The following is a 23,386-nucleotide window of genomic DNA, read 5'->3' as shown; positions in this document are numbered from 1 at the left end:
CTCTCCCCTTCAACAATATATTTTTGCAAATAATAATTTAAAACATCGCTATTCAGTTTGTGTTTTGTTTAAAATTTTTTGTATGTACTGTTTTTGCTTTTGAGGTTTAATCTTTGAATTTTTATGACATCAAAGAGAAAGTTTCAGACCTAAGACTAAATTTTTCAGAACTTTTTGGTCAGTTTTCTGTTCTCTCTTAAAGCCTTAGTGTCTCAAGTTCATCTCTGAGAGTGAAATTAGATCTCCCACCACTCCAGCTTCCAAGTGGTGGTTTGATGGGGAGCCAACTTATCTAATTGTACTATTTGAAGCTTTTTTCAGTGTCCTGGAGCTGAAGATTTTATTAATATGTATGTATTTATTGTACTCTTGTCTAAAAAATTATGTTATTTGTAAAATGAGAAGAAAAGGAATTAATTATAATTAGCAAGTCTTATACAGCATTTATTCAGTAGTTCTCAAAATCGATGTTAGAACTGTATAGATATTTGGTGTTAATGGGGGTTATGCTATTGTTAGACAAAATTTGTCCCTCTTTTCTAATGCATGGATTAAATAGTTTTTAAAGCAACCTAATTCTTTTTCCATGCTGCATGCTGGACTTAAAACTAGTGATTCATTTATCACCTATACTTTGATGTTGCCACGAGTGCATATATTGCATGTTGCTTTCTCTCCTCCAGTGGAAATTTATATTCTCCAGTATAAATCTCTCACATAGTATGTGGTCTGTAAGTCTTTTAGGAATTGGATAATTTGGTCTCTCAGAGCCTAATTATCTTTTGATACAATGTTAAAAATCAGGTGGTGGCATTGGCAAAGCTCTGAGCCAGACTTGAGCCAAAATGACAATATACTTTATTCTTGAGAAAAAAAAATATGCTATTAGATAGTGGCAATGTAGTTGGGAACTAGAAAAAATAGGCAAAATGTGATAATTTTATTACCTGACTTCTCTGATTGCTTTGTTTATAAATTAAAAATAAAAACCCAGCCTGGTATGGTGGCATATGCCTTTAATCCCAGCACTTGGGAGGCAGAAGTAGGCAGATCTCTGAGTTCGAGACCAGCCTGGTCTTCAAAGAGCGTCCAGACCAACCAAGGCTACACAGAGAAACCCTGTCTCGATAAATCAAAGACAAAACAAAACAAAAAAACCCCAAACCAACAACTCAACATATCTTGGCTAGATGGACTCTGCCTCTATGGCTTTGCTAAATCAGACTGACTATAGCTAACATTTTGAGAGAAGTATTTACAAATTCCATTATAGAACAGAAATTAAAGATCCTTTTGACATTTTAAATTCTGCCGATTTTGGAAGTCATCTTTCTATACAGAGTTTTTAAAAGAATTGGTTTCTTTTATTATATTTGGTAGCATGTGTCAGTGGTTACAGCTCTGTTGGAGGCAGGAAGATGCTTGGATCCAAAAGTTCTGAGGCCAAGCTGGGCAATACAGCAATCTCTTTTGTTGTTTCTGTTTTGAGACACAGTCTTACTATGTGGTCCTGGCTGGCCTAGAACTTTCTGTGTAGACCAGGAGGGCCTCAGGCTTACAGAAATCTGCCAACCTCTGTTTCCTGAGTGCAACCTCTGCTTCCTGAGTGCTGGGATTGAAGGTGTTACCACCATGCCTGGCTAACAGCAATATTTTATCCCAAAGTATGTATACAACTATTTGTTAAATACATTTAAAAAGGTTTATTATTTTATGTGTATGAATGCTTTGCCTGTGTGTATGTATGTGTACCACATCCAAGCCTGGTGGAGGCCAGAAGGCATCAGATGCCCTAGAACTGGCATTACAGATAGTTATGACCTGCCCTTGGGTGCTGGGAACTGAACCCAGGTCCTTGGCAAGAGTCTGTTAACCACTGAGCCATCCCTCTAGTTTGCCACACAATTTTTAATTAGAACTTTGTATTACAAATTACATATGATTTTCTATAATATTTTAAAAAGTACCTAGTCATAGGTCAGTGATGTAAATAGTAACTTTGAGATGTTTTAAATGAATTTCTCTCATACAAACTTAGTAATTTCTTGATGTTTCTCTTCCTTTTTTCTTTTTAAAAATAGGCACATTAACATCAGTATTTGCTTTGGAAATGATCTTTCAGATGCTATGCAAGTGTTGGATGAAGGGTCCTTTACCACTTTAGCATCTTTGAATGAGTTAGAGACAATTTGGGCTGAATATAATGTGGCTCAGGAGAAGATCCAAACCTGTCATAATGAGGTGGGTTAAGAATTTTCTCGTGTGTGTAATATATATATATATAATCTGTTGACTCTTTCAGGAAGTATAGGGACGGATACTAATACTTTATTTACATAAAATAAGTGTTTACCTTAAGATAAAGTTAGGATAGGTATTTGGCAACTAGATATATTGTTAACAGAAATCTTTTCCTGTTTTGTGTGTATATTTAATATTTGAGTAACTTTGGAAATCTGGTAAAATGTTTCAACCATGTTGATAGTCAAGATTATTTATGGTAAATATTCCTGTTGTATCTGTATTAGGAAGGATATAAAACACCCAAATAGGGTTCTTACAACTAGGTATGTCTTTCAGGGCTTTCAGAAACTAAGCTTGTGGAGGACTTAACAGAAATAGTGGCTTTTGAGTGCCTCAGCTTTAACTCAGGTGACTTCTAAACTTGCTAACATGGGCCTTGTATTTTGGTCTGAGTAGTGTGTTTTATGTCACTACAGTATTGGAGTCTGACGCATTATTATCTACTGACTAAACCACACAGTCTTGAGAGGTAGTTGTGTGAAGGGAGAGGAGCATGAAGACTGAAATCTGTCTATCTAGGAAATTATATGTATGTGTATTTAAAGGTGCACATTCATCATGGTAAAAATAGAGAAAAAAGAACTTAGCAGGATTTTTGAACTTAAATGTTGTATTTCAAGTAGTAAGCATGTAGGTAAATGTGTGAAAGCTCCTGGTGTCTAATAGTGACCATTCTACTTCCCTTTCTTCAGAATGAAGGTAATATTTTGATTGCCAAAAGAAATGAAGTACAACAGAAGCTGTTTGTGGCCGTGGATGTTTTTATTCTGGAAGTAGATGAATTACCGCTTGATAAACGCTTAAAAACATTGCAGGTTGGAATTAATATATATTAAGTATACATTAAAATTAAGTTTATTCTTTGTGAGTTGAAATCAGTATTAACATTGAGATTTTAGATAGTACTGATAACTGTAAAAACATTTCCTTCTTTGCTGATTTTTCCTAGAAATATGATAAAATGTTTCAATCGTTTTTTAAAAAAAATTATTTATTTTTATTTTATGTACATTGGTGTTTTGACTGCATGTATGTCTGTGTGAGGGTGTTGGATTCCCTGGAATCGAAATTACAGACAGTTATGAGCTGCCATGTGGGTGATGGGAATTAAATCTGAGTCCTCTGGAAGAATAGTCAGTACTCTTTAACTGCTGAGCCATCTCTGCAGTCCCCTCAGCCATGTTTTTAATGGCATTAAAATTCATATTAACTTGTATTTCCCCCCACTCTGTCATTGCAGATCTCTACCTCCCTGCTTACCCAATTTAATGTTTTGTCTCTCTTAAAAAAAAAAAAAGACAAAATTCCCCAAACCACAACAAAAAAATACACAAAATGTATGGAGGCCATTTTGTGTTGGTCAACTGTCCTTAAGCTTGAGACTTGCTCTGGAGTGTGGTTGATATGTACTTGGTGTCACTTCATTGGAGAGAACTGCTTTTTTATCTCTTAGCAGTTACCAACTGGTTATTGGTTAGAGATGGGATTTTGTGCCTACTCCTTGTCTGTGTTGGGATTTTGTCTGACTTGAATTTGTGCAGGTTTTGTGTATGCTGCCACAGTCACTGTGACTGTATGTGCACCATTATTCCTGTTATATCTGGAAAATGCTGTTTTCTTGGAGTAAAACACCACCTCTGGCTCTTAAAATCTTTCAGCTGCTTCTGAACAGATCAGTGAGGCTTGAGGTCAGGGGTTTGATAAAGATTTTCCATTTAGGGCTGAATATTCCAAGGTTTCTCACTCTCTGTACATTATCCACTTGTGGGTCTCTGTATTGATTGTCATCTACTGCAAGAAGCTTTTCTGATGAGCATCGAGCGATTCACTGAACTGTGGGTATAACAGTATGTCATTAGGAGTTGCTTTGTGCTTATGTTCACTCAGCACAGTAGTGCTGGATTTTCACACAGGGTGCATGCTCTTTCTAGTTTCTGGTTCTTGGCTTCATTAGTTAACAGTGTCAGTGATTTCCACTTATGAAGTGGGCCTTAACTCTAGCTCAAAAGTGGCTGATGACTCCTAACAATACTTGTGCCATTGTTGCATCACTATAATCCTGCAGGCAGGTTTCTGTTGTTGGCTGCAGAGTTCATTGATGGGTGAGATTGATGATTCCCTCTCTTCTCGTGTATAAAACCTTCCAGTATCATGAATGCTAGTTAGTGGTGGGGAAGGTTCTAGCTGGGCACCAGCTTGATTTCTCCATGTTTGATGGCATTAAGTAAGTGGTGTCTTCAGCAATAAGGCTTTATCATCATGTTGTGGAGGGCAACCAGTAACACTGGCAGTAGCCTGTAATGTTTGTGGGGTCTGTGAACCCCTTTGGCCAATGACTCTGTAAAGTGTAACTCATTTCTGGTATTAGGGTTTGTTTTTTTTTTTTTTTGTATAATATCTAGTTGTGCCATTGTCTTTCCCATTATATGATAATTTCATTAAATTTATTTTCACATATTTTAGGAAGCTTCTAGAATAGTACTCATGGCTTTTCAAAAGGCCTTTAGTCGAGGCCAGCCTGGTCTACAAAGCGAGTCCAGGACAGCCAAGGCTACACAGAGAAACCCTGTCTCGAAAAAGCAAAAAAAAAAAAAAAAAAAAAAAAAAAAAAAAAAAAAAAGGCCTTTAGTGTTAGTTATCCTTCTGTATATTTTCTCCTTTATCTTGCCCTCCCTTCTTCTTGCTCACTTATTCTTCCCATTCTATTTTCCTCATTATTCTTTTATAATACTACATTCTAAATTTCCTTTCTTGGAAGGCCTTCTTCTCCCCTCTTGTCACTAATGAGCTACCTAACCTCTCTGGATATTCTAAATGAAACATCTAAAGCTTGAAAGCTAACATCTAACTCTAAGTGAAAACATCCAATGTTTGTCTTTTTGGGTCTGGGTTACCACACAAAGGATGATTGTTTCTAGCTTCATCCATTTTCCTGCAAACTTCATACCTTCATTTTTTGAGCAGCTGAATAATATTCCATAAATTAACTCTAATTTCATTATCCATTTATTGGTTGATTGACATCTAGGCTAGTACCAAATTCTGGCTATTATGACTAGAGCATCAATGGACAAGACTGAGCAAGTATTTCTATAATAAGATGTGAGGGTCTTTGAGTATATGCCCGAGAGTGGTATAGTTGGATTTTATAGTGGATCTAGTTCATCCTTCTGAGGAACCTTTACACTCTTTCCCATAGTGCCTTAAACCAGTTTGTGTTCTCATCTACAGAGAATAAAGTGTTTTCCCCCCACATCATTGCCAGCATGTGCTATCATTTGCTTAATTTTAGCTGTTCTGTCTTGGGTAAGATGGAATTTCAAAGCTGTTTTAATTTGCATTTCCCTGATGGCTAAGGACATGGAACATTTAAAAAAAGTGTTTCCCAGCTGTTGTATCTTCTGAGAACTCCGTTTAATTCTATATTTCATTTTAAATTTGGTTTTCTTGATGTACAGTTACTTTTTTTTGGTATCTTTTAGATACTAATCCTTTATCAGATTATAATTGGTAAGGATATTTTCCTATTCTGTAGAAGCAACTTTTAAAAAAGATGGTGTCTGTTCTTTGGTGTACAGATTGTTGTTGTTTTGCTTGGTTTTAGTTTTTTAAATCTTTGACCTTAATGCCTGTACTCTACCTAGGTCCTGTTCAGAAAGTTCTTTCTTGTGCTAATATGTTCATCCTGTTCATACCCCACTTTCTTATGTCAGATTCAGGGTATCTGATCTTACACTGAGGTTCTTGGTCTACAAGTTGAATTTTGTACAGGGTGATAAATACAGTTCTATTTTCATTCTTCTACATGCATCTTGCAGTTTGACTAGCACACTGTCTTTTCTCCACTGTGTACATTTGGCTTCTTTGTCAAAAATCAAGTGTCTGTAGGTGTGAGAAATTCTAGTCAGTTGATCACTGTCTGTTCTGATGCCAATAACATGCTATTTTCATTACTAGATCTCTGTAATACAACTTGAAATCTGGGATGGTGAGACCTCCAGCAATTCTTTTATTACTTAGGATTATTTTGGCTCTCCTTTTTTGTGTGTTTCACTATGGAGTTGAAGATTATCTTTTCATTTCTGTGAAGAATTGTGTTGGAATTTTGGTGGTGATTGTATTTAATCTATTGCTTTTGTTAGGATGGCCATTTTCACAATATTAACTCTTGATTTATGAGTGTGGGAGGTATTTCCATCTTCTGATGTTGCCAATTTCTTTCTGTAAGGTTTCAAAGTTTTTATTTTATAAATCTTTCACTTGCTTAGCTAGAGTTATTCCAGGATATTTTATTTTTTAATCTATTATGAAAGGTACTGTTTCCCTGATTTCTTTCTCAGTGTGTTTGTCATTTGTGTATATAAGAAGGCTATTGATTTTTTTGTGTGAATTTTGTATTCCTCTACTATGCTGTAGGTGTTTATACGTTGTAGATGTTTCCTGGCTGAGCCTTTAGGGTTTTAATGTATAAAATCATATCATATGCAAATGAAGTTAATTTGACTTCTTTATTTCCTATTTGTATACCCTGATTTCCTTCAGTTGTCTTATTGCTATAGCTAAAATTTCAAGTACTATATTGAATAGGTATAGAAAGAGTTGACATTTTTGTCTTATTTCTGATATTAATGAAAATGTATTGAGTTTCTCTCCAGTTAGGTTGATGTTGGCTATTTGCTTGCTGTAAAATCACCTTTATTATGTTGATGTATGTTCCTTGTATCCTGGTCTCTCCCAGACTTTCATCATGAAGGGGTGTTGAATTTTGTTAAAGGCTTTTTCTATATCTAATGAGGTGATCATGAGGTTTTTGCATTTTAGTTTATTTGTGATGGGTTATGTTTATTGATTTATGTATATCAAACTACCCCTGCATCTCTGGAATAAAGCCATTCTGATCATAGTAGGTGATCAAGTGTTTTTGATGCATTCTTAGATTTGGATTGCAAGTATTTTATTGAGATTTTTTGCATCTGTGTTTATAAGAGATATTGGTTTATACTTTTTTGTTGAATCTTTATGTGATTTTAGTATCAGAGTAATAATGACTTCATAAAAAGAATTTGATCATGTTCTTTCCGTTTTTATTTTTAAAAAATATTTTGAGTGTTGACATTCTTCTTTGCCAGACATTTGGTCTGGTAGAATTCTGTGCAGAATTAATTTGGTCTTGTTTTTTTTGTTGTTGTTGTTTTGTTTTGTTTTTTGATTAGGTGACTTTTAATTACTGCTTCTATTTCACTAGGGACTATGGGATGAATGTGTTTAAATTGTTTATTTTCACCTTGATTTAACTTTGGTAGGTCATATATATCAAGGCATTCATCCATTCCTTTTAGGGATTCCAGTTTGGTGGAATACAGATTTTTACAATATGTCCTTATAATTCTCTGAATTTCTTGTGTATCTCTTATAATGTCTCCCTTTTCGTATCTAATTTCTTAATTTGGATCCTCTCTCTTTTGGTTAATTTGACTGAAGATTGGTCAATCTAGTTGAGTTTTTTCAAAGAACTATTCCTGGACTAAAATGTGTCCATTCCACTGTACTGACTACTGTAGGCATACTAGCATGACTCCTACTATCTAAACTCTGAAAACATGAATGTGAAGGCCGAGAACACTACAGTTTGCTATTCTAAGCTTCATGAATAATGTATAGGTGTTATATAGGTTATATGAAATTCATGCAAAGTTTTTTCAACAAATTAACTTTCTTATATAACCTTTTCACTTAAAAAAATTTGATTCTTATACTATTTAAAAAATAGATAAATTGTACATATGTTAAATGGTATTTTCTCTGAGTTTTAGTTTATAAGCTTTTCCTATTAGATTTTTATTTTTAACCTAAATTATTTTGATTTTAAACTGATGTGTGCACAATGCCTAGGCGTATACAGACACTTAATCATGAATCCCACTGGCTTCCACTTCCCTATCTTGTCTCCCAGGAAGGTCTTCAATGGGTAACAAAAGGCATAGGTCTGTTCATCACCTTTGTTGACAGCGCCACCTTCTGAAGTATCTTATGAAGGACTGACTCATCTGAAGCTGCCTTGTAGTTAACTATTTTAAACAGGAGGTGTTTACTGTTTTAAAAACAAAGTAGAGGATAGTAAATACATAAGATAGTAATATTTTTGACTCGTATTTAAAACATTAAAAACTGTACATTTGTACATTTTTTTTATGTTTTATAAACTTAGATCATGCTTCTTATTTTCACTCTTCTATCTCATTGGAAGTACAGAAGGTTTTCTTATAGAAATAACACCAGAGATGTGTCAGTATTGTGTCATGAAAGCTATAGCATTATCACTAAATAGTAGGAGTTTTTAATCTTAGGGCACTGCCATTATGTATGCAGTTGGCCCTTGCATGAAATGACTGTGCATCTGTTATTCCCAAGACCTAATCTTTCCCGAGACTTAGTATTTGGTCTGATTAATGCATCATTTTAAAAGGCATTTTTGTTCTATTTGACATCTATCTGTCTTAGGTTTATTTAGCTCAAAATGCTTCAGTACTGCCATATTTGACATTAATGTACTCATAGATATAATGTGTTTCAAATTATTTTCTCTTAAAACGTCCTATAAACCTGACGTTTTTCATGTTTGTATTTTGGGATGAAATTTTAGTTTTCTTTCAAAATTTCTTTCTTTTGTTAATATTTTTTCCATTTTTGATTTTTCCTTTTAAACAAATTAAAAAGACCCCTAAAACTATTTTTAAAAAACTTAAAAAAGCTTTTATCCAGGGAACTTTTTCCCCATTAATGAACTTACTCACTTTCCATCCTTATTGCAGCCCTGGCCCTCTTTTCCTCCCGGTCCCAGCTGCACACCCCTTCCCCCACAGTCCCACCTGGCTACAGGAGGTGGCCTCTTCAGGCTGCGTATCCCTTGGTGCTGGATCCTCAGCTAGGGTCACCCAAATAGAGTCTTGGGAGCTGCCCCCATCCCAGCTCTCACCAGGGACCTTTTTTTTTTTTTTATTGGGAGGGGTTTGGTATGTTGAGACAGATTCTTGTTATGGAGCTTAGGCCAGCTTTGAACTTGGGATACTCCAAGTATATGCTACCACATCCAGGTGTATATCCACTTTTAAAATTGTCTCATAGCTAACACACTAATGTATCAAATTTTTAGAGTCAAACTTATAATTTGTCTTTTAGTTGGTAGCATAATTGGTTTACATGTCTATAATTTCTGTTTGATTAGAACTCATTTCTGTGTTCTTGGTTTTGTATCTTAGTCAAGTTTTCTTCTCATTTTATACTTTCTTTTTATTTATTTAATTACTTATTTATTTAAAATAATTTATTCAGGTCACATCCTGATTGTTAACCCTCACTTATGTCTTCCTGTCCCCCTCCCTCCCTTTCACATTATTCCCCTCCCCTAGGCCTGTGACAGAAGGGGACCTCCTCCCCCACCATATGATCACAGCCTATCAGGTCTCATCTGGATAGCCTGCTTCCCCTTCCTCTGAGTGCCACCAGGCCTCCCCACCAAGGGGAAGTGGTCAAATAGGGGGCACCAGAGTTCATGTCAGAGGCAGTCCCCACTCTCCACATGACTGTGGAGAATGCTGTGTCCATTGGCTAGATGTGGATAGGGGGTCTAGGTTTACTGCATACGTTGTCCTTGGTTGGTAAGGTACTTTGTGCAGGGCCCCCTGAGTCCAGATCCACCAGCCTTGATGGTCGTCTTGTAGGGTTGCTGGGCCCTCTGGGACCTTCAGTCTCCCCATTCTCCCACACCTCTCTCACCGGAGTCCCAATAGCAAGTCCCAGCATCTGTCCCAACCCCCTGCTGAATGAAGACTCTCAGAGGATATCCCTGTTGTGCTAGTATCCAATTGTAAGTGAGTCTATACCATGTGTGTCTTTCTGGGTCTGGGTTACCTCACTCAGGATGATCATTTCTAGTTCTATCCATTTGCCTGCAAATGTCAAGATTTCCTTGTTTTTAATAGCTGAGTAGTATTCTATAGTGTAAATGTACCACAGTTTCTTTATCGTTTCTTCAATTGAGGGACATCTAGGTTGTTTCCAGATTAATAAGGCTTCTATGAATATAGTTGAGCAAATGTCCTTGTTGTGTGCTGGAGCATCTTCTGGATATATTCCAGGGAGTGTAATAGCTGGGTCTTGAGGTAGAACTGTTCCTACTTTTCTGAGAAAGTGCCAGATAGATTTCCAAAGTGGTTGTACAAGTTTGCACTCTCACCAGCAATGGAGGAGTGTTCCCCTTTCTCCACATCCTCGCCAGCATGTGGTGTTGCTTGAGTTTTTGATCTTAGCCGTTCTGATGAGTGTAAGATGGCATCTCAGAGTTGTTTTGATTTGTATTTCCCTGATGACTAAAAAATTGAGCATTTCTTTAAGTGTTTCTCAGTCATTTGATATTCCTCTGTTGAGAATTCTCTGTTTAGCTCCGAACCCTATTTCTTAATTGGGCTATTTGGTTTGGTGGTGTTGAATTTCTTGAGTTTTTTAAAAAATATATATTTTGCATATTAGTCCTTTGTCATATGTAGGGTTGGTGAAGATCTTTTCCTAGTCTGTAGACTGTTGCTTTGTTCTGTTGACAGTGTCTTCTGCCTTACAGAAGCTTCTCAGCCTCATAAGGTCCCATTTCTTAATTGTTGACCTTAGGGCCTGAGCTGTTGGTGTTCTGTTCAGGAAGTTGTCTCCTGTGCCAATGAGTTCAAGGCATAGATGCCTTCCCTTTGTGTTTTTATCTCTTTCCTCACAGTCAGCTGGTGGAATAGCCATAATTGTCTAGGATTTAAGTCACTGCTTATTCTGCTTATTATATGTGATAGTTTAGTTAAATAAAATAGTTATTTTCTATTTTGTTTTTCCTAGTTTGCTTGACATTTCTTGTTTTCCATATGTAGATTATTTTCTGTAAGAATGCTTTTAAAGAGGCCTTTTTAGAATTGGCTTTGTGAGGTTTTAAATGTTTCAGGGGATCTTACTCTAGTTTCTCATGTGAAAAAATTATTTTATTCTTTATGAGGTACTAGACCTGAAAGTTACTTTTCTTTTAGAATTCTGGCAATAATCTATTTTTAATTTCTTTTCTACATGGTTCTAACCTTTAGAAATGCACCCCCCTCATTTCCTCTACTTCAGTCACAACTCTTTTCCAGCGATTACATACAGCCTTGGATGGAAGTGTTGCCATGTGTTCAGGGAAGAGTGAAAGAAAGAGAATACGTGGCCTGGCCAACTCTGTGTCCTGTTGTCATTTTACCTCATCTGCGTTCTTAATCAGTCCACATATAATCCACTGCCTCTTTCTGGTGCTGTTTGTTTCCCACAGTAAAAGGAAGAGTAGGCACATGAAGAAGAATCTCCTCTTTAAGCTATTAAATAGGCTGCTCCCCACTTGAGTGACTGTTCATTAGTGTAATGCCAAGCACTGGCTATTCTCTGCCTTCTTGGGGGTAGATGTTATATTAGGGTTTTGTGATAACAATTTCTGGGGTTTATTAAACTTTCCCCTTCTTTTAAGAGTTTTGATTTTTTAAGAGTTTGATTCCTAGAAAAAGCCAGCAGACTGTTGGCTGACTTCTGGATCTCTTCCAGTCCTTCAAAAATGTGTTAGGTACTTACATTTTTAACATTTTTACTTATTTTGAATTATTTGCAAATTTTGTTGTTTTTTGTTTTGCTTTTACTTACCAATGTTTTAGAAATTTCCATGTCAGAACAAACAGTAGTGATACTTAAAGTCAGGGAAAAGATATTTTTCACTAGGTAAAAATCTAAGAATATAATGCTTCTAATTTATGATCAATAAGTAAATATTATAGTCTAAAGCAGTCACTTCCTAGTTTTGTTCTAATAGCTAATAACTTATTTATAAAATTTGTTTTTTCTTTTATTGAAAACAGATATTTTTTTCTCTCATAATATATCTTGATAGTAATTTCCCATCCCTCTTCCCAGTTCCTCCTCACCTTTCCTCCCATCTGAATCCATTCCTTTTCTTTCTATTATTAGAAAACAAACAATGGATTATAAAATAAAAACATAATAAGATAAAGCAAAAACTAACACATTGGAATAGAACAGAATAACCAAACAGAAGGAAAACAAACAAACAAACAAACAAAGGCACAAGAAATAGTTATAGACACAGAGACCCATTCATTCACACATTCAGGAATCCCATAAAAACTCTTAAGTAGAAGTCATAATGCATACTCAAAGAACTAGTAGGCAAAAAGAGAGAAGAAAAGAATACATAAATAAAATAAAGATGTATGTATGTATGTATGTATGTGTATGTATGTAAGTGTGTATTTGCATTTATGTATGTATTTTTAAAAGGAAAAGCCCTGACACAACATTCTGAGACAAGGAACTTCCAAAGATGCTGTTGAGTTCATTTTCTGTTGGCCATCTACTGTTGGGCATGCAGCCTACCCTTCAGAGTTGTTTGTTTCTCCAGTGAGACTCCCTTAATTTTTCATTTGCAAGTGGTTATCAATTGGAGATAGCTTTTGGATTAGGGATGGGGGCATGTGTCCACTTCTCCTTTCAGCTCTAGGACCCTATCTGGTGCAGACCTGTACTGGCTCTGTGTATGCTGCCTTAATCTCTATTGAGTTCATATTTGTGTCAGTCCTATTGATTTAGACAGCCTTGTTTTCTTTTTTTTTCTCAAAAGAAGATCTATTTATTATGTATACAGTATTCTGCCTGCAAGCCCGAAAAGGGCACCAGATCTCATTATAGATGGTTGTGAGCCACCATGTGGTTGCTGGGAATTGAACTCATGACCTTTGGAAGAGCAGTGAGTACTCTTAACCTCTGAACCATCTCTCCAGCCCTTGTTTTCTTGATGTCCTCCATCCCCTCTGTCTCTTACACTTTCTGCCTTCTTTTCTGCTGGGTTCCCTGATCCCCGAGGGAAGGAATTGATGGGGACATTATACTTAGGGCTGTATGTTCTAAGGTCTCTGACTCCAAATTCTCTGGCTGTGGGTCTTAGTATTTGTTCTCATTTGCTTCAGTAAGAAGCTTCTCTAATGATGCCTGAGCAAGGCACTGATCTATGAGTGCAGTATAATGTCATTAAGAGTCATTTTATTGTTCTTTAAAAACACCACACACACACACACACACACACACACACACACACACACCAAACGTATTTGGTTTTACCCTAGGTCCCAAGGATATCTGGTCAAACATTCTTGGTCACCCAAGCTGTGTCAGGTATGGGTCCCATCTCATGGGTTGAGCCTTAAGTTAAACCAGATACTGGTTGGTTACTCCTACAAGCTTTGTACTACCATTGCACTAGCATTATCTTGAAGGTAGGATGATACCGTAGGTCAAAGGGTTTGTGGCTGGGTTGGTACTTACATTTCTCTTTTGGTAATGTACAAAGTACCAAAGATACTAGTACTTCAGGGTCAAGGCTCTATGTAGGGGCCAGATTAACTTCTCCAAGTTCAAGAATTGTGTAGGTGTTGTCTTCAGCAATGGGTTCTTGCTGTCAGTTTGTAGAGAGCACCTATAGTCTTGGCAACAGCCTGAGTTGTTTGGAGGTTACTGTGGGACCGCTTTGGCCAAAAACTCAATTAAATTTAATCCATTACTGGACTGGAAACTTCATTTGGTGACAAGAGATGTCCAGTTGGGACTTTGTCTCTTCCATTTAGCAACTTCAGTTAGAGTTATTTATATATATATATATATATATATATATATATATATATATATGGAAGCTTCCACTGTATTAGGTTTCCATGCTACCTCAAATGGCCCTTTATTTTAGCTGTCACTCCCTGTATTCCCTCTCTTACCACTTCTTTCTTCCATCTCCCCACTTGATCTTCCTGTTCTAGCACTCCCATTCAATAGATTTTTAAAATTCTATTTCCCAGAGCTCTATCTGCCCCTCAACCCCTAGTCCCTTACTCTATACCTAACTTCTGTAGTTCTATGGATTGTAGCTTGCTTATCACTGATTTAACAGGTAATGTCCATAGTTACCAAACCCATACCATATTTGTCTTTCTGGCTTTGGGTTACCTCACTCAGGATGTTTTCTTTTTCTGGTTTATTCACTTAACTGTGAATTTCATGATTTCATTTTTAATGGCTAAGTAATATTCCATTGTGTAAATATACCACACGTTTGTTTTATCCATTCATCTGCAGATGGATATCCAGGTTATTTCCAATTTCTGGCTGTTATGAACAAAGTGAGAATGAACATGGTCAGACAAGTGTCCTTGTGGCAGATGGAGTGTCTTTTAGGTATATTCCCAAGAGTGGTATAACTGGATCTTGAGGTAGATCTATTTCCATCTTCCTGAGGTACCACCACACTGATTTCTATGGTGACTGTATGAGTTTACACTCCCACCAGCAATGGATGACTGTTCCTTTTACTCCACAGCCTCACCAACATGAGCTGTTACTTGTTTTGTTGATCTTAGTCATTCTTATTGGTGTAAGATGAAATCTCAAAGTAGTTTGACTTGTCTTTTCCTGATGGCCAAGGATGTTGAACACTTCTTAATGTATTTCTCAGCCATTTGAGTTTTCTCTGTTGAGAATTCTGTTTAAATCTGTACCATTTTTAATTGGGATATTTATTTCCTTGACATACACATTTTTGAGTTCTTGATATATTTATTGACTGTGTAGTTGGTGAAAATCTTTTCCCATTCTGTAAGCTGCTGCTTTGTCTGAATGATGGTGTCCTTTGCCATCACGAGGTCCCATTTATTAATTGTTGATTTTAGTTCCTGTGCTAACAATGTTCTGTTCAGGAAGCCTTTTCCTGTGTCAATGAGTCAAAGCTATGTACTTTTTTCTCTTATATCAGGTTCACCATATCTGGTTTTATGTTGAGGTTTTTGATCCATTTGAGTTTTGTGTAGGGTGATAAGTATGGATCTATTTGCATTATTCTACATGCAGACATCCAAGTTGACCAGCACCATTTATTGAAGATACTGTTTTTTTCCGATCTCTATTTCTGATTTCTTTATAAAAAGCAAGTGTTTTTAGGTGTGTGGATGTGTGTCTGGGTCTTCCATTCAATTCCATTGATCAAGGTATCTATTTTTGTGCCAGTACCATGTGGTTTTTATTGCTATAGCTCTGTCATATAATTTGAGGTTGGGGATGGTGATCCCTCCTATAGTTCTTTTACTATTAAAGATTGTTTCAGCTATCCTGAGGGGGCTGTGTGTGTGTGTGTGTGTGTGTGTGTGTGTGTGTGTGTGTGTTTCCATATGAAGCTGAAAACTGTCCTTTCAAGATATGACGTGTTGTGTTGGAATTTTAATGTGGATTATGTTGAATCTATAGATTTCTTTTGATGAGATGTCCAGGTTTACTGTATTAATTGTATTGATCCATGAGCCTAGAAGACCTTCCTATCTTCTGATACTGTCTTCAGTTTCCTTCTCCAGTGTCTGAAAGTTTCTATCATATAATTCTTGTACTTCTTTGGTTAGAGTTACCTCAAGATATTTTGTATTATTGAGGCTATTGTGAAAGGTGCTGTTTTCCTGATTCTTTCTCAGTCTGTCATTTGTGTATAGGAAGGCTACTATTTTTTGTGAGTTAATTTTGTATCCAGCTACGTAGCTGAAAGTGTCTGTCAGCTGTAGGACTGACACCATTTCCTGGTGGACTTTTTAGGGTCATTTATGAATACTATTGTATCATCTGTTAATAAAGATACTTTGACTTCCTTTTTCTAAATTTTATCACCTTGAGCTCCTTTAGTTGTGCTATTGTTCTAGCTAAGGCTTAAGTACTGTTTTGAATATGTTTGAAGAGAATGGATAAGCTTGTCTTGTGTCTGATTTCAGTGGAATTGCTTTGAGTTTCTTGGCATTTAAGATGATGTTGGCTATGAGCTTGCTGCAAGTTACCTTTATTATGTTGAGGAGTGGCCCTTGTATTCCTGATTTCTCCAGGTCTTTTATCATAAATGAATGTTAGATGTTGTCAAAAGCCTTTTATACATCTAATGAGATGATCATGTGTTTTTTTCTTTCAGTTTGTTTATATGGTGGATTACATTTCTTGATTTACATATACTGAACCATCCCTGTATCTCTGGGATGAAGCCTACCCAATCGTGATGGATGATCTTTTCAGTGTGTTCTTAGAATTGGTTTGCAAGTATTGAGTATTTTTGCATTAATGTCCATGAGGGAAATTGGTCTGAAGTTCTCATTCTTTGTTGGATCTTTATGTGACTTAGGTATCAGGGTAACTGTGGCCTTATAAAATGGTTTGGGCAATGCTTCTTCTGTTTTCTATTTGCAAAATAATTTGGCATTACTCTTCTTTGAAAGTCTGATAGACTTCTGTGCTAAAAATTTCTGCCCCTGGGAATAGTTTAGTTGGGAGAGTTTTAATCACTACCTTTATTTCCCTAGGGGATATAGGTCTGTTTTGGTTGCTTATCTGATCTTGTTTTAGGTGGTATATATATTTTAAAAATTGCCATTTCTTTTAGATTTTTTCTAATTTGGTGGAATATAGTTTTTTGTTTAAAGAATGATTTTTTTTTAGATGCATAGATGTTGCCTGTATGTATGTGTTACAGTGTCAGATCCCCTGGAATTGGAGTTACAGACAGTTGTGAGCTGCCATGTGGGTGTTGGGAATTGAAACTGGGTCCTCTGGAAGAGCAGACAGTGCTATTAACTGCTGAGCCATCACTGCAGCCCCAGATAGAGGTTTTCAAAGTATGTTTTTTGATTTTCTGAATTTTCTCAGTGCTTGTCTCCCATTTTATTTCTACTTTTGTTAATTTGGATATTTTCTCCTGTCTTTAGTTATATTTATGCATTTTAAAGAGTAGGCATGCAACAATATTATACTCTGTCTCCTGGACCCTAACATGGTACTTAAATCCTAATATTTGATTCAGGCATGATGGCACACTCCTGTAATCCCAGTATCTAGGAGTCAGAGGCAGGTGGATTTCTCTAAGTTCGAGGTTAGCCTGGTCTACAAAGTGAGTCCAGGACAGCCAAGGCTACACAGAGAAACCCTGTCTCACCCTCCGCCCCAATCAGTTAATTACTCTAACAAATGAATATTTCTATCTTTAGGACTTATCATCTTCTTTAGAAGCAGTGTATGGAAAGGCCAAAGAAGGAATGAGCTCTGAAGAAACACTTAGAAAGTTTTATGACTGGCAGTGTACCAAAAGAGAAGAGTTCTCCAGTATTAGGAGCGAGACAGAAGCTTCTCTGCAGCGTCTTGTGGCATGGTTCCAGAACAGCCAGAAGGTAAGCAGAGCTCCCAGTCAGCACGTTTGTGGAGGAAGCAGATCGTATACACGTTCTTATTGTGTCTCTTCCTTGTTCAGAGCTGACATTATCTGCTTCTAGCTATCAGAGTTAAGACTGGGAAGTCAGGATTTTCTATCACAACTGAGTAAGATTGTTTGTTTATTATATAAAAAAAAGCCCATCTTGCTTTTGTTTCTGTTTTTCTGTTGTCATTTGATTGACCACTTGTCTTAGCCACCAGTTTTCTTGAAGCATACTATGCTTATGTATCTTGTCTTTTTTTGTATAAGTTTTACAAGGGTGAATCCTTTGTTCTTTTCCTGGAGTTTTACTTTTTCTATTTTTTTCCATGGTACAGCCTCATGTAGTACTTCAGGTCTGTAGGTACAATGAATGCTAATCAATTACTTAATTGAACTACACCATGGTTTTATTTTTTCAAATAAGGTTTTTGATCTGTCTTTGGATGAATCACTGACTTCAGAAGACATGATTGGTAATATTGACGAAATTCTAGAGAAGACTGAGTCATGTGTCTGCAAAGAGCTAGATCTAGCTCTCATTGTGAGTAATGTTACTATTGTTTCCTTTGAGACAGCAGTGTTATTTGCTATCTGCATTGTATTAGCCAATAAGACTTCTTTTGCTAAACAGAATTAAGACTGACCTTCAAGGGGCCTGGAGAGAGGGCTCAGAGGTTAAGAGCACTGACTGCTCTTCTAGAGGTCCTGAGTTCAATTCCCAGCAGCCACATGGTGCCTCACAACCACCTATAATATGATCTGATGTCCTCTTTTGGCCTGCAGGTGTACATGCAGGCAGAGCACTCTATACAAAATAATAAAATAATTAAAAAAAAAAAAGACTGACCTTTATTTATTTTTTTTATAGGCCTGCTTGAACAACTACACTGTTAAGTTCCAATCCAAATACAATTCAGTGTCTTTCACAGGAAGACAGTATTCATTTGAATAGGACATTTTGCATTTAAAAAAACCCTAATGTTTAATTCTAGGACATCTCTCCCTCTTACTCTATGTAGATTGGCTTTCTGTACAGTTTGGTTTCTGAGTACAACATACCCAGTACATTTAAGAAAATACTCATTAAATCTTGTGAAAATTAAATAGAATCTGGGCAGACTTTGGACATGGACACAGTGGGATCCCTTAATTGTGTACAGTCTGTATTGCCATGTAAACGAACAGTTAGTATAAGTGTTGAGGAGTACTCTATAATCTAGACCTCTAAGGCCTGCTTACCGGATACTTACCCAGCTCTTCAGCCTGCTTTCCAAAGTCTCAGTGGCAGTGCTTTCCATTGCCTTGAAATTTTATGTATAATGCATTAAAATAAATTATAATTTATTATGCTCTCTATTAAATTGATTTTGTTGTTCTTATAAGAGTTGATTTTAGAAATTGCTGGTTAGAGACAGATTCTAAAAATAAAGTACTGGAGTTTTTTTCTACTGTTTGTTTTTTATGTTCAGAATGTTGATTGTCCTGATATTCTTTCAGACAGCTTCAGAAATAAATTATAGTGTAATGAGGATAACATTCTGCCTATGAGAATTTTTGATGCCAGTATTCTGTCTAGAAAAGATTTGAGAAATAACTTGAAATGAATATAGCAGTTTTCAAAGACGCTTTCATTTTGAAGTTTATCTATTATTGTGAAAGACTTTAACCATTTTGTTATTTATGTATATAATTTCATTTAGGAGCAAGGTGTTGTAGACCAGGACATTATTTTAAGCACGTACAGTCAAGTGCTGCAGAAGATTCATTCTGAGGAAAAGTTCATTGCCATCTTGCTTTCCAAGTACAAGGACAGTGTTGAGGTTGGATCTTGTTTTCTTTTATGGAATTGATACTTTGTGGTTTTTACTTGTTAAATTTTTCTCAAGTAGTTTAACATCCAGTGTGTTAATTAGTACTCCTAGAAAAATGGTATAGCTGTGTGGTCTGGTGTATAATTGACTTTACTATAGAATATGAATGGTGATTTTATTGTTAATATATATTTCAGTGACTCTTAGAATATTTGAGTCTCTTATTAACTTAAAGATATCTTTGTCATTGTTTTCTGTAGGAAATTTACCATATACAGGAATTTGAGAAATAAAAACATTGTTTGAGTGTAAGAGATAGTTACACTCATCTATACATTCATCTACATCTATAATCACACACACACACACGCACACAAACACGCACACACACACACACACTTGGTGTTTCATTATCTTGTGGATGTATTTTCATAACTTTATAATATATTGAACATTTTCCCATAGGTGCAATGATTCTTTACTGTCCTTTTGAATGATTTTTATTCTTGCATAAATATGCTATTTAACCTTATCATGTTGGATGTTGGGGTTTCTTCTATTTTGTTTATCATATAAATAATGTTTTACATACCTTTGAAGATAACTTCATGTATATCTTCTCAGATTCGTATAATTTTTACTTTTTAAATGAAAACGAATGAACATTATGAAACTTGATGCACTTTATCAACCAATTTTGAGACAAATCATTTCAACTTAGACTCTCACCGTTAATTTCAGTTTGTATTTGTGTCAGTACTGTGTGTCTAACTTCATATCTTAGTTGAACTGAAGAGTGTTTCCTTTAGTATTTTGGACACGGAACCTGAGATTCTTCTAAACAGAAATGTGGACAATTAGAAAATCAGTTGGTAGTATTTCCTTATAGAAAGTTATGGAATTTTCTTAATATTTACTCTGAACCTAGCTACTCATAGAATAATAACGCTGACTGTTGTCTCATGTGTTTGAAAATATGGTATTCTTTCTCTCATACAGTTTAAAAATCAGATCCTTGATTGTTTAAATAAGAGCCCCAGTGTGGATTACTTGCTGTCCATTAAGAAGACATTGAAAGGCTTAAAAGCTCAATTGAGATGGAAATTGGTTGAGAAGAGTAATTTGGAAGAAGTAAGGAAAAAATTCTTCTAACTAATGTGTTTTTGTTTCTTTAAAGATTTACTTATTTTTTTATGTATATGAGCACTCTAATTACATGTACACCTACATGCCAGAAGATGGCATCAGATTACATCATAGATGGTTGCAAACCACCATGTGGTTGCCAGGAATTGAACTGAGGACCCCTGGAAGAGCCCACAGTGCTCTTAACTTCTGAGCCATCTCTCTAGCCTGTGTTTTTGTTTCTTATTTTTGTTGAACCATTTTATAAAGCCATGTATAATTGCACTCTCTAAAACCAGAGAACTATTGTATTCATATTTTTGTGGTATGTACTTTGATATTTATGAAGAATTATTTATTTTAGTGACATTTAGTGTCTATTTAGCATATGTAGTGTATGGGTGTGTCTGTACCACTGTGCACATGTGGACGTCAGAGAATGACTTGTAAGAGTCAGTTCTTTGTTTCTGCCACCCGTGTCTTGGGAATTGAATTCAGGTCACTTGACTTAGAGGCAAGTTCATTTGCCCACGGGGCAATCTCATAGGTGCCAGGACTTTATCTTCTATCTCTGTATGTGGAATTGTATGTAAATTTGAAATGACATTCATACTGAAGCATGTCTTCCGTGTAATTAAATATTTAAAAAGTTAAATGTTTTACATTGTTACCTTGGTTTTTAGTAACATGAAAATTGTGGAATAATTTTTAAAACACTTTTTCCTTTAGACTGTTAGAATATTTGTTACAATACAAACCCACAACATTTAGATATAGAATATTTTCCCAGAGGTTGGGATTTTCTTCATGAGTGTGCACATGTATGGGTGCTCACATGTACATGGAGGTCAGAGGACAGCGTTGCTGTCATTCCTCAGGCACTGTTCACCTTTATTTTTATTTTTTGGAGATAGTGTGTTAATGGACTAGAGCTCAGCAAACAGGTTAGGCTTAGCTCCAAGGAACCACCTGTCTCTGCCTCCCTAGAGTAGCAATTAAAGTTTCATACAACTAGTTTTTGTTTTTTTAAATGTGGGTTCCTGGTATTTAATTTAGGTCTTACTTACAAGACCAAGTACTTCACTGACTGAGCTTTCGTCTGATTTCTAAAGGTAGAATTTTGTGATAAAGTAATTTTAAAGATTATGGTCACTTTTGTAAACTTACTTTAATATTGATAGAATATTTTTGCAAGTTTTAAAAGTTGTTTTCACATGATAATAGAGCTGGAGGGATTAAGATATTTTTTTCTTATTTATTTATTTTTTCGGAGACAGGGTTTCTCTGTGAAGTGCTCTGTAGACTAGGCTGCCCTTGAACTCAGAAATAACCTGCCTCTGCCTCCTGAGTCTTAAAGGTGTGTGCTACCACTGCCTGGCAGGATTAGGATTTTCCAATTTTGACTACCCTTCTTTTTATTTTTAATTTTTTTATTAATTTATACTTGTTATATCTCAATGGTTATCCCATCCCTTGTCTCCTCCCATTCTTCCCTCCTTCCCATTTTCCCCTTATTCCCCTCCCCTATGACTGTTCTTGAGGGGGATTACCTCCCCCTGTATATGCTCATAGGGTATCAAGTCTCTTCTCAGTAACCTGCTGTCCTTCCTCTGAGTGCCACTAGGTCTCCCCCTCCAGGGGACATGGTCAAATGTGAGGCACCAGAGTATGTGAGAAAGAAATATCCCACTCTCCACTCAAGTGTGGAGACTGTTCTGACCATTGTCTAGATCTGGGTAAGGGTTTAAAGTTTACCGCCTGTATTGTCCTTGGCTGGTGCCTTAGTTTGAGCGGGATCCCTGGGCCTTCTTTCTTAGGCATGAAACTTTGTGAAAAAATTAGTAATTCTCTGAGTTTTCTTGAAGATTTTATTTATGTACAGAACAGATCTAAAGTATATCTTCATCCAACTTTATAACGCTTCATCTTTTTAGCATTTAATTGGAAGCAATTCTATAACTAATTACAGTTTAAGAGGTTGCCTTTTTTTGTTTTGTTTTGTTTTTTGTATTCTAGGATGTGAGAAGGTGGTGTTCCTCAGTCTTACTTTTAACTTTTGTAGAAATATATCTGATGAGATTGGGCACATTCATTGCACTAGGGCTATAGACTCTGTAGACATATTTAACATTGTAATACAGTTATACATTTTAACACACCTTATCTACATTGAAGTCATATGGAATATTTCTGAATCATAGATTTTCCTCATAATAGGTAGTCTAGATACTCATCTTTTTCTTTGTTGTGTGTGCTGTAAATATCCCAATTTCAAGTAAATATTTCATTGAATCCAAATCAGTTGCTACTCTAAATATTTAAGATGGAAATGATCTGTTTTTATCTTCAAGAAAATGCGCAGGAACTTAAAAATATGTGTAATAATTTTTCTATTTAGATATTTTTATGGTTTTGGGAGAAGCAAGTGTTAGAATAAACAGATTTATTAATGTTAGAAGACCTGCTGTATGCTAGGTACTGAAGGACGCATGAGAACCACAGAGTGGTTAACTATGAAATCGCACTAATTCTTAGAGGAACACTTGTTTTCATTCTAGTGTAGTGTAATAAGCCTGTTGACCGTTTTTTCTTTCTGATAAAGTCTGATGACCATGATGGAACTGAAATTGAGAAAATAAAGCAAGAAATAACTCAGTTGCGCAGTAGTGTCTTTCAGGAAATTTATCATGAGAGGGAGGAATATGTAAGTATTTGATATTCTGAAATTTTAAATTAGATTTTACACAAGAGGTTGAATTTAAAAACATAGATGTCATATAACCATACACTAGAGGCATTATCTTGGCATAGTAATGTTTAC

General features: G+C 35.9%; 1 protein-coding gene across 5 annotated transcripts in view; it reads left to right on the top strand.

The window, feature by feature from the left end:
- The window catches only part of STK31 (serine/threonine kinase 31), a 72,009-nt gene that overhangs the window by 28,005 nt on the left and 20,618 nt on the right, over window positions 1-23,386 (top strand). For 4 of the 5 annotated variants that reach the window (XM_084787326.1, XM_084787327.1, XM_084787330.1 and 1 more), the window contains 7 exons: window positions 2,082-2,241; window positions 2,997-3,119; window positions 17,424-17,603; window positions 18,054-18,170; window positions 19,330-19,449; window positions 20,440-20,571; window positions 23,168-23,269. In XM_084787326.1, the coding sequence (XP_084643452.1) occupies window positions 2,082-2,241; window positions 2,997-3,119; window positions 17,424-17,603; window positions 18,054-18,170; window positions 19,330-19,449; window positions 20,440-20,571; window positions 23,168-23,269 (934 nt within the window). The remainder of the gene's footprint in view (window positions 1-2,081; window positions 2,242-2,996; window positions 3,120-17,423; window positions 17,604-18,053; window positions 18,171-19,329; window positions 19,450-20,439; window positions 20,572-23,167; window positions 23,270-23,386) is intronic. The other variant, XM_084787329.1, reaches the window with a different exon arrangement.

The sequence above is a fragment of the Acomys minous genome (assembly GCF_964271855.1).
Source record: "Acomys minous genome assembly, chromosome: 6".
Classification (NCBI taxonomy): Eukaryota; Metazoa; Chordata; class Mammalia; order Rodentia; family Muridae; genus Acomys; species Acomys minous.
The sequence above is the reverse complement of the archived record's forward strand: the minus strand, read 5'-3'. Positions and strand labels throughout refer to the sequence as shown.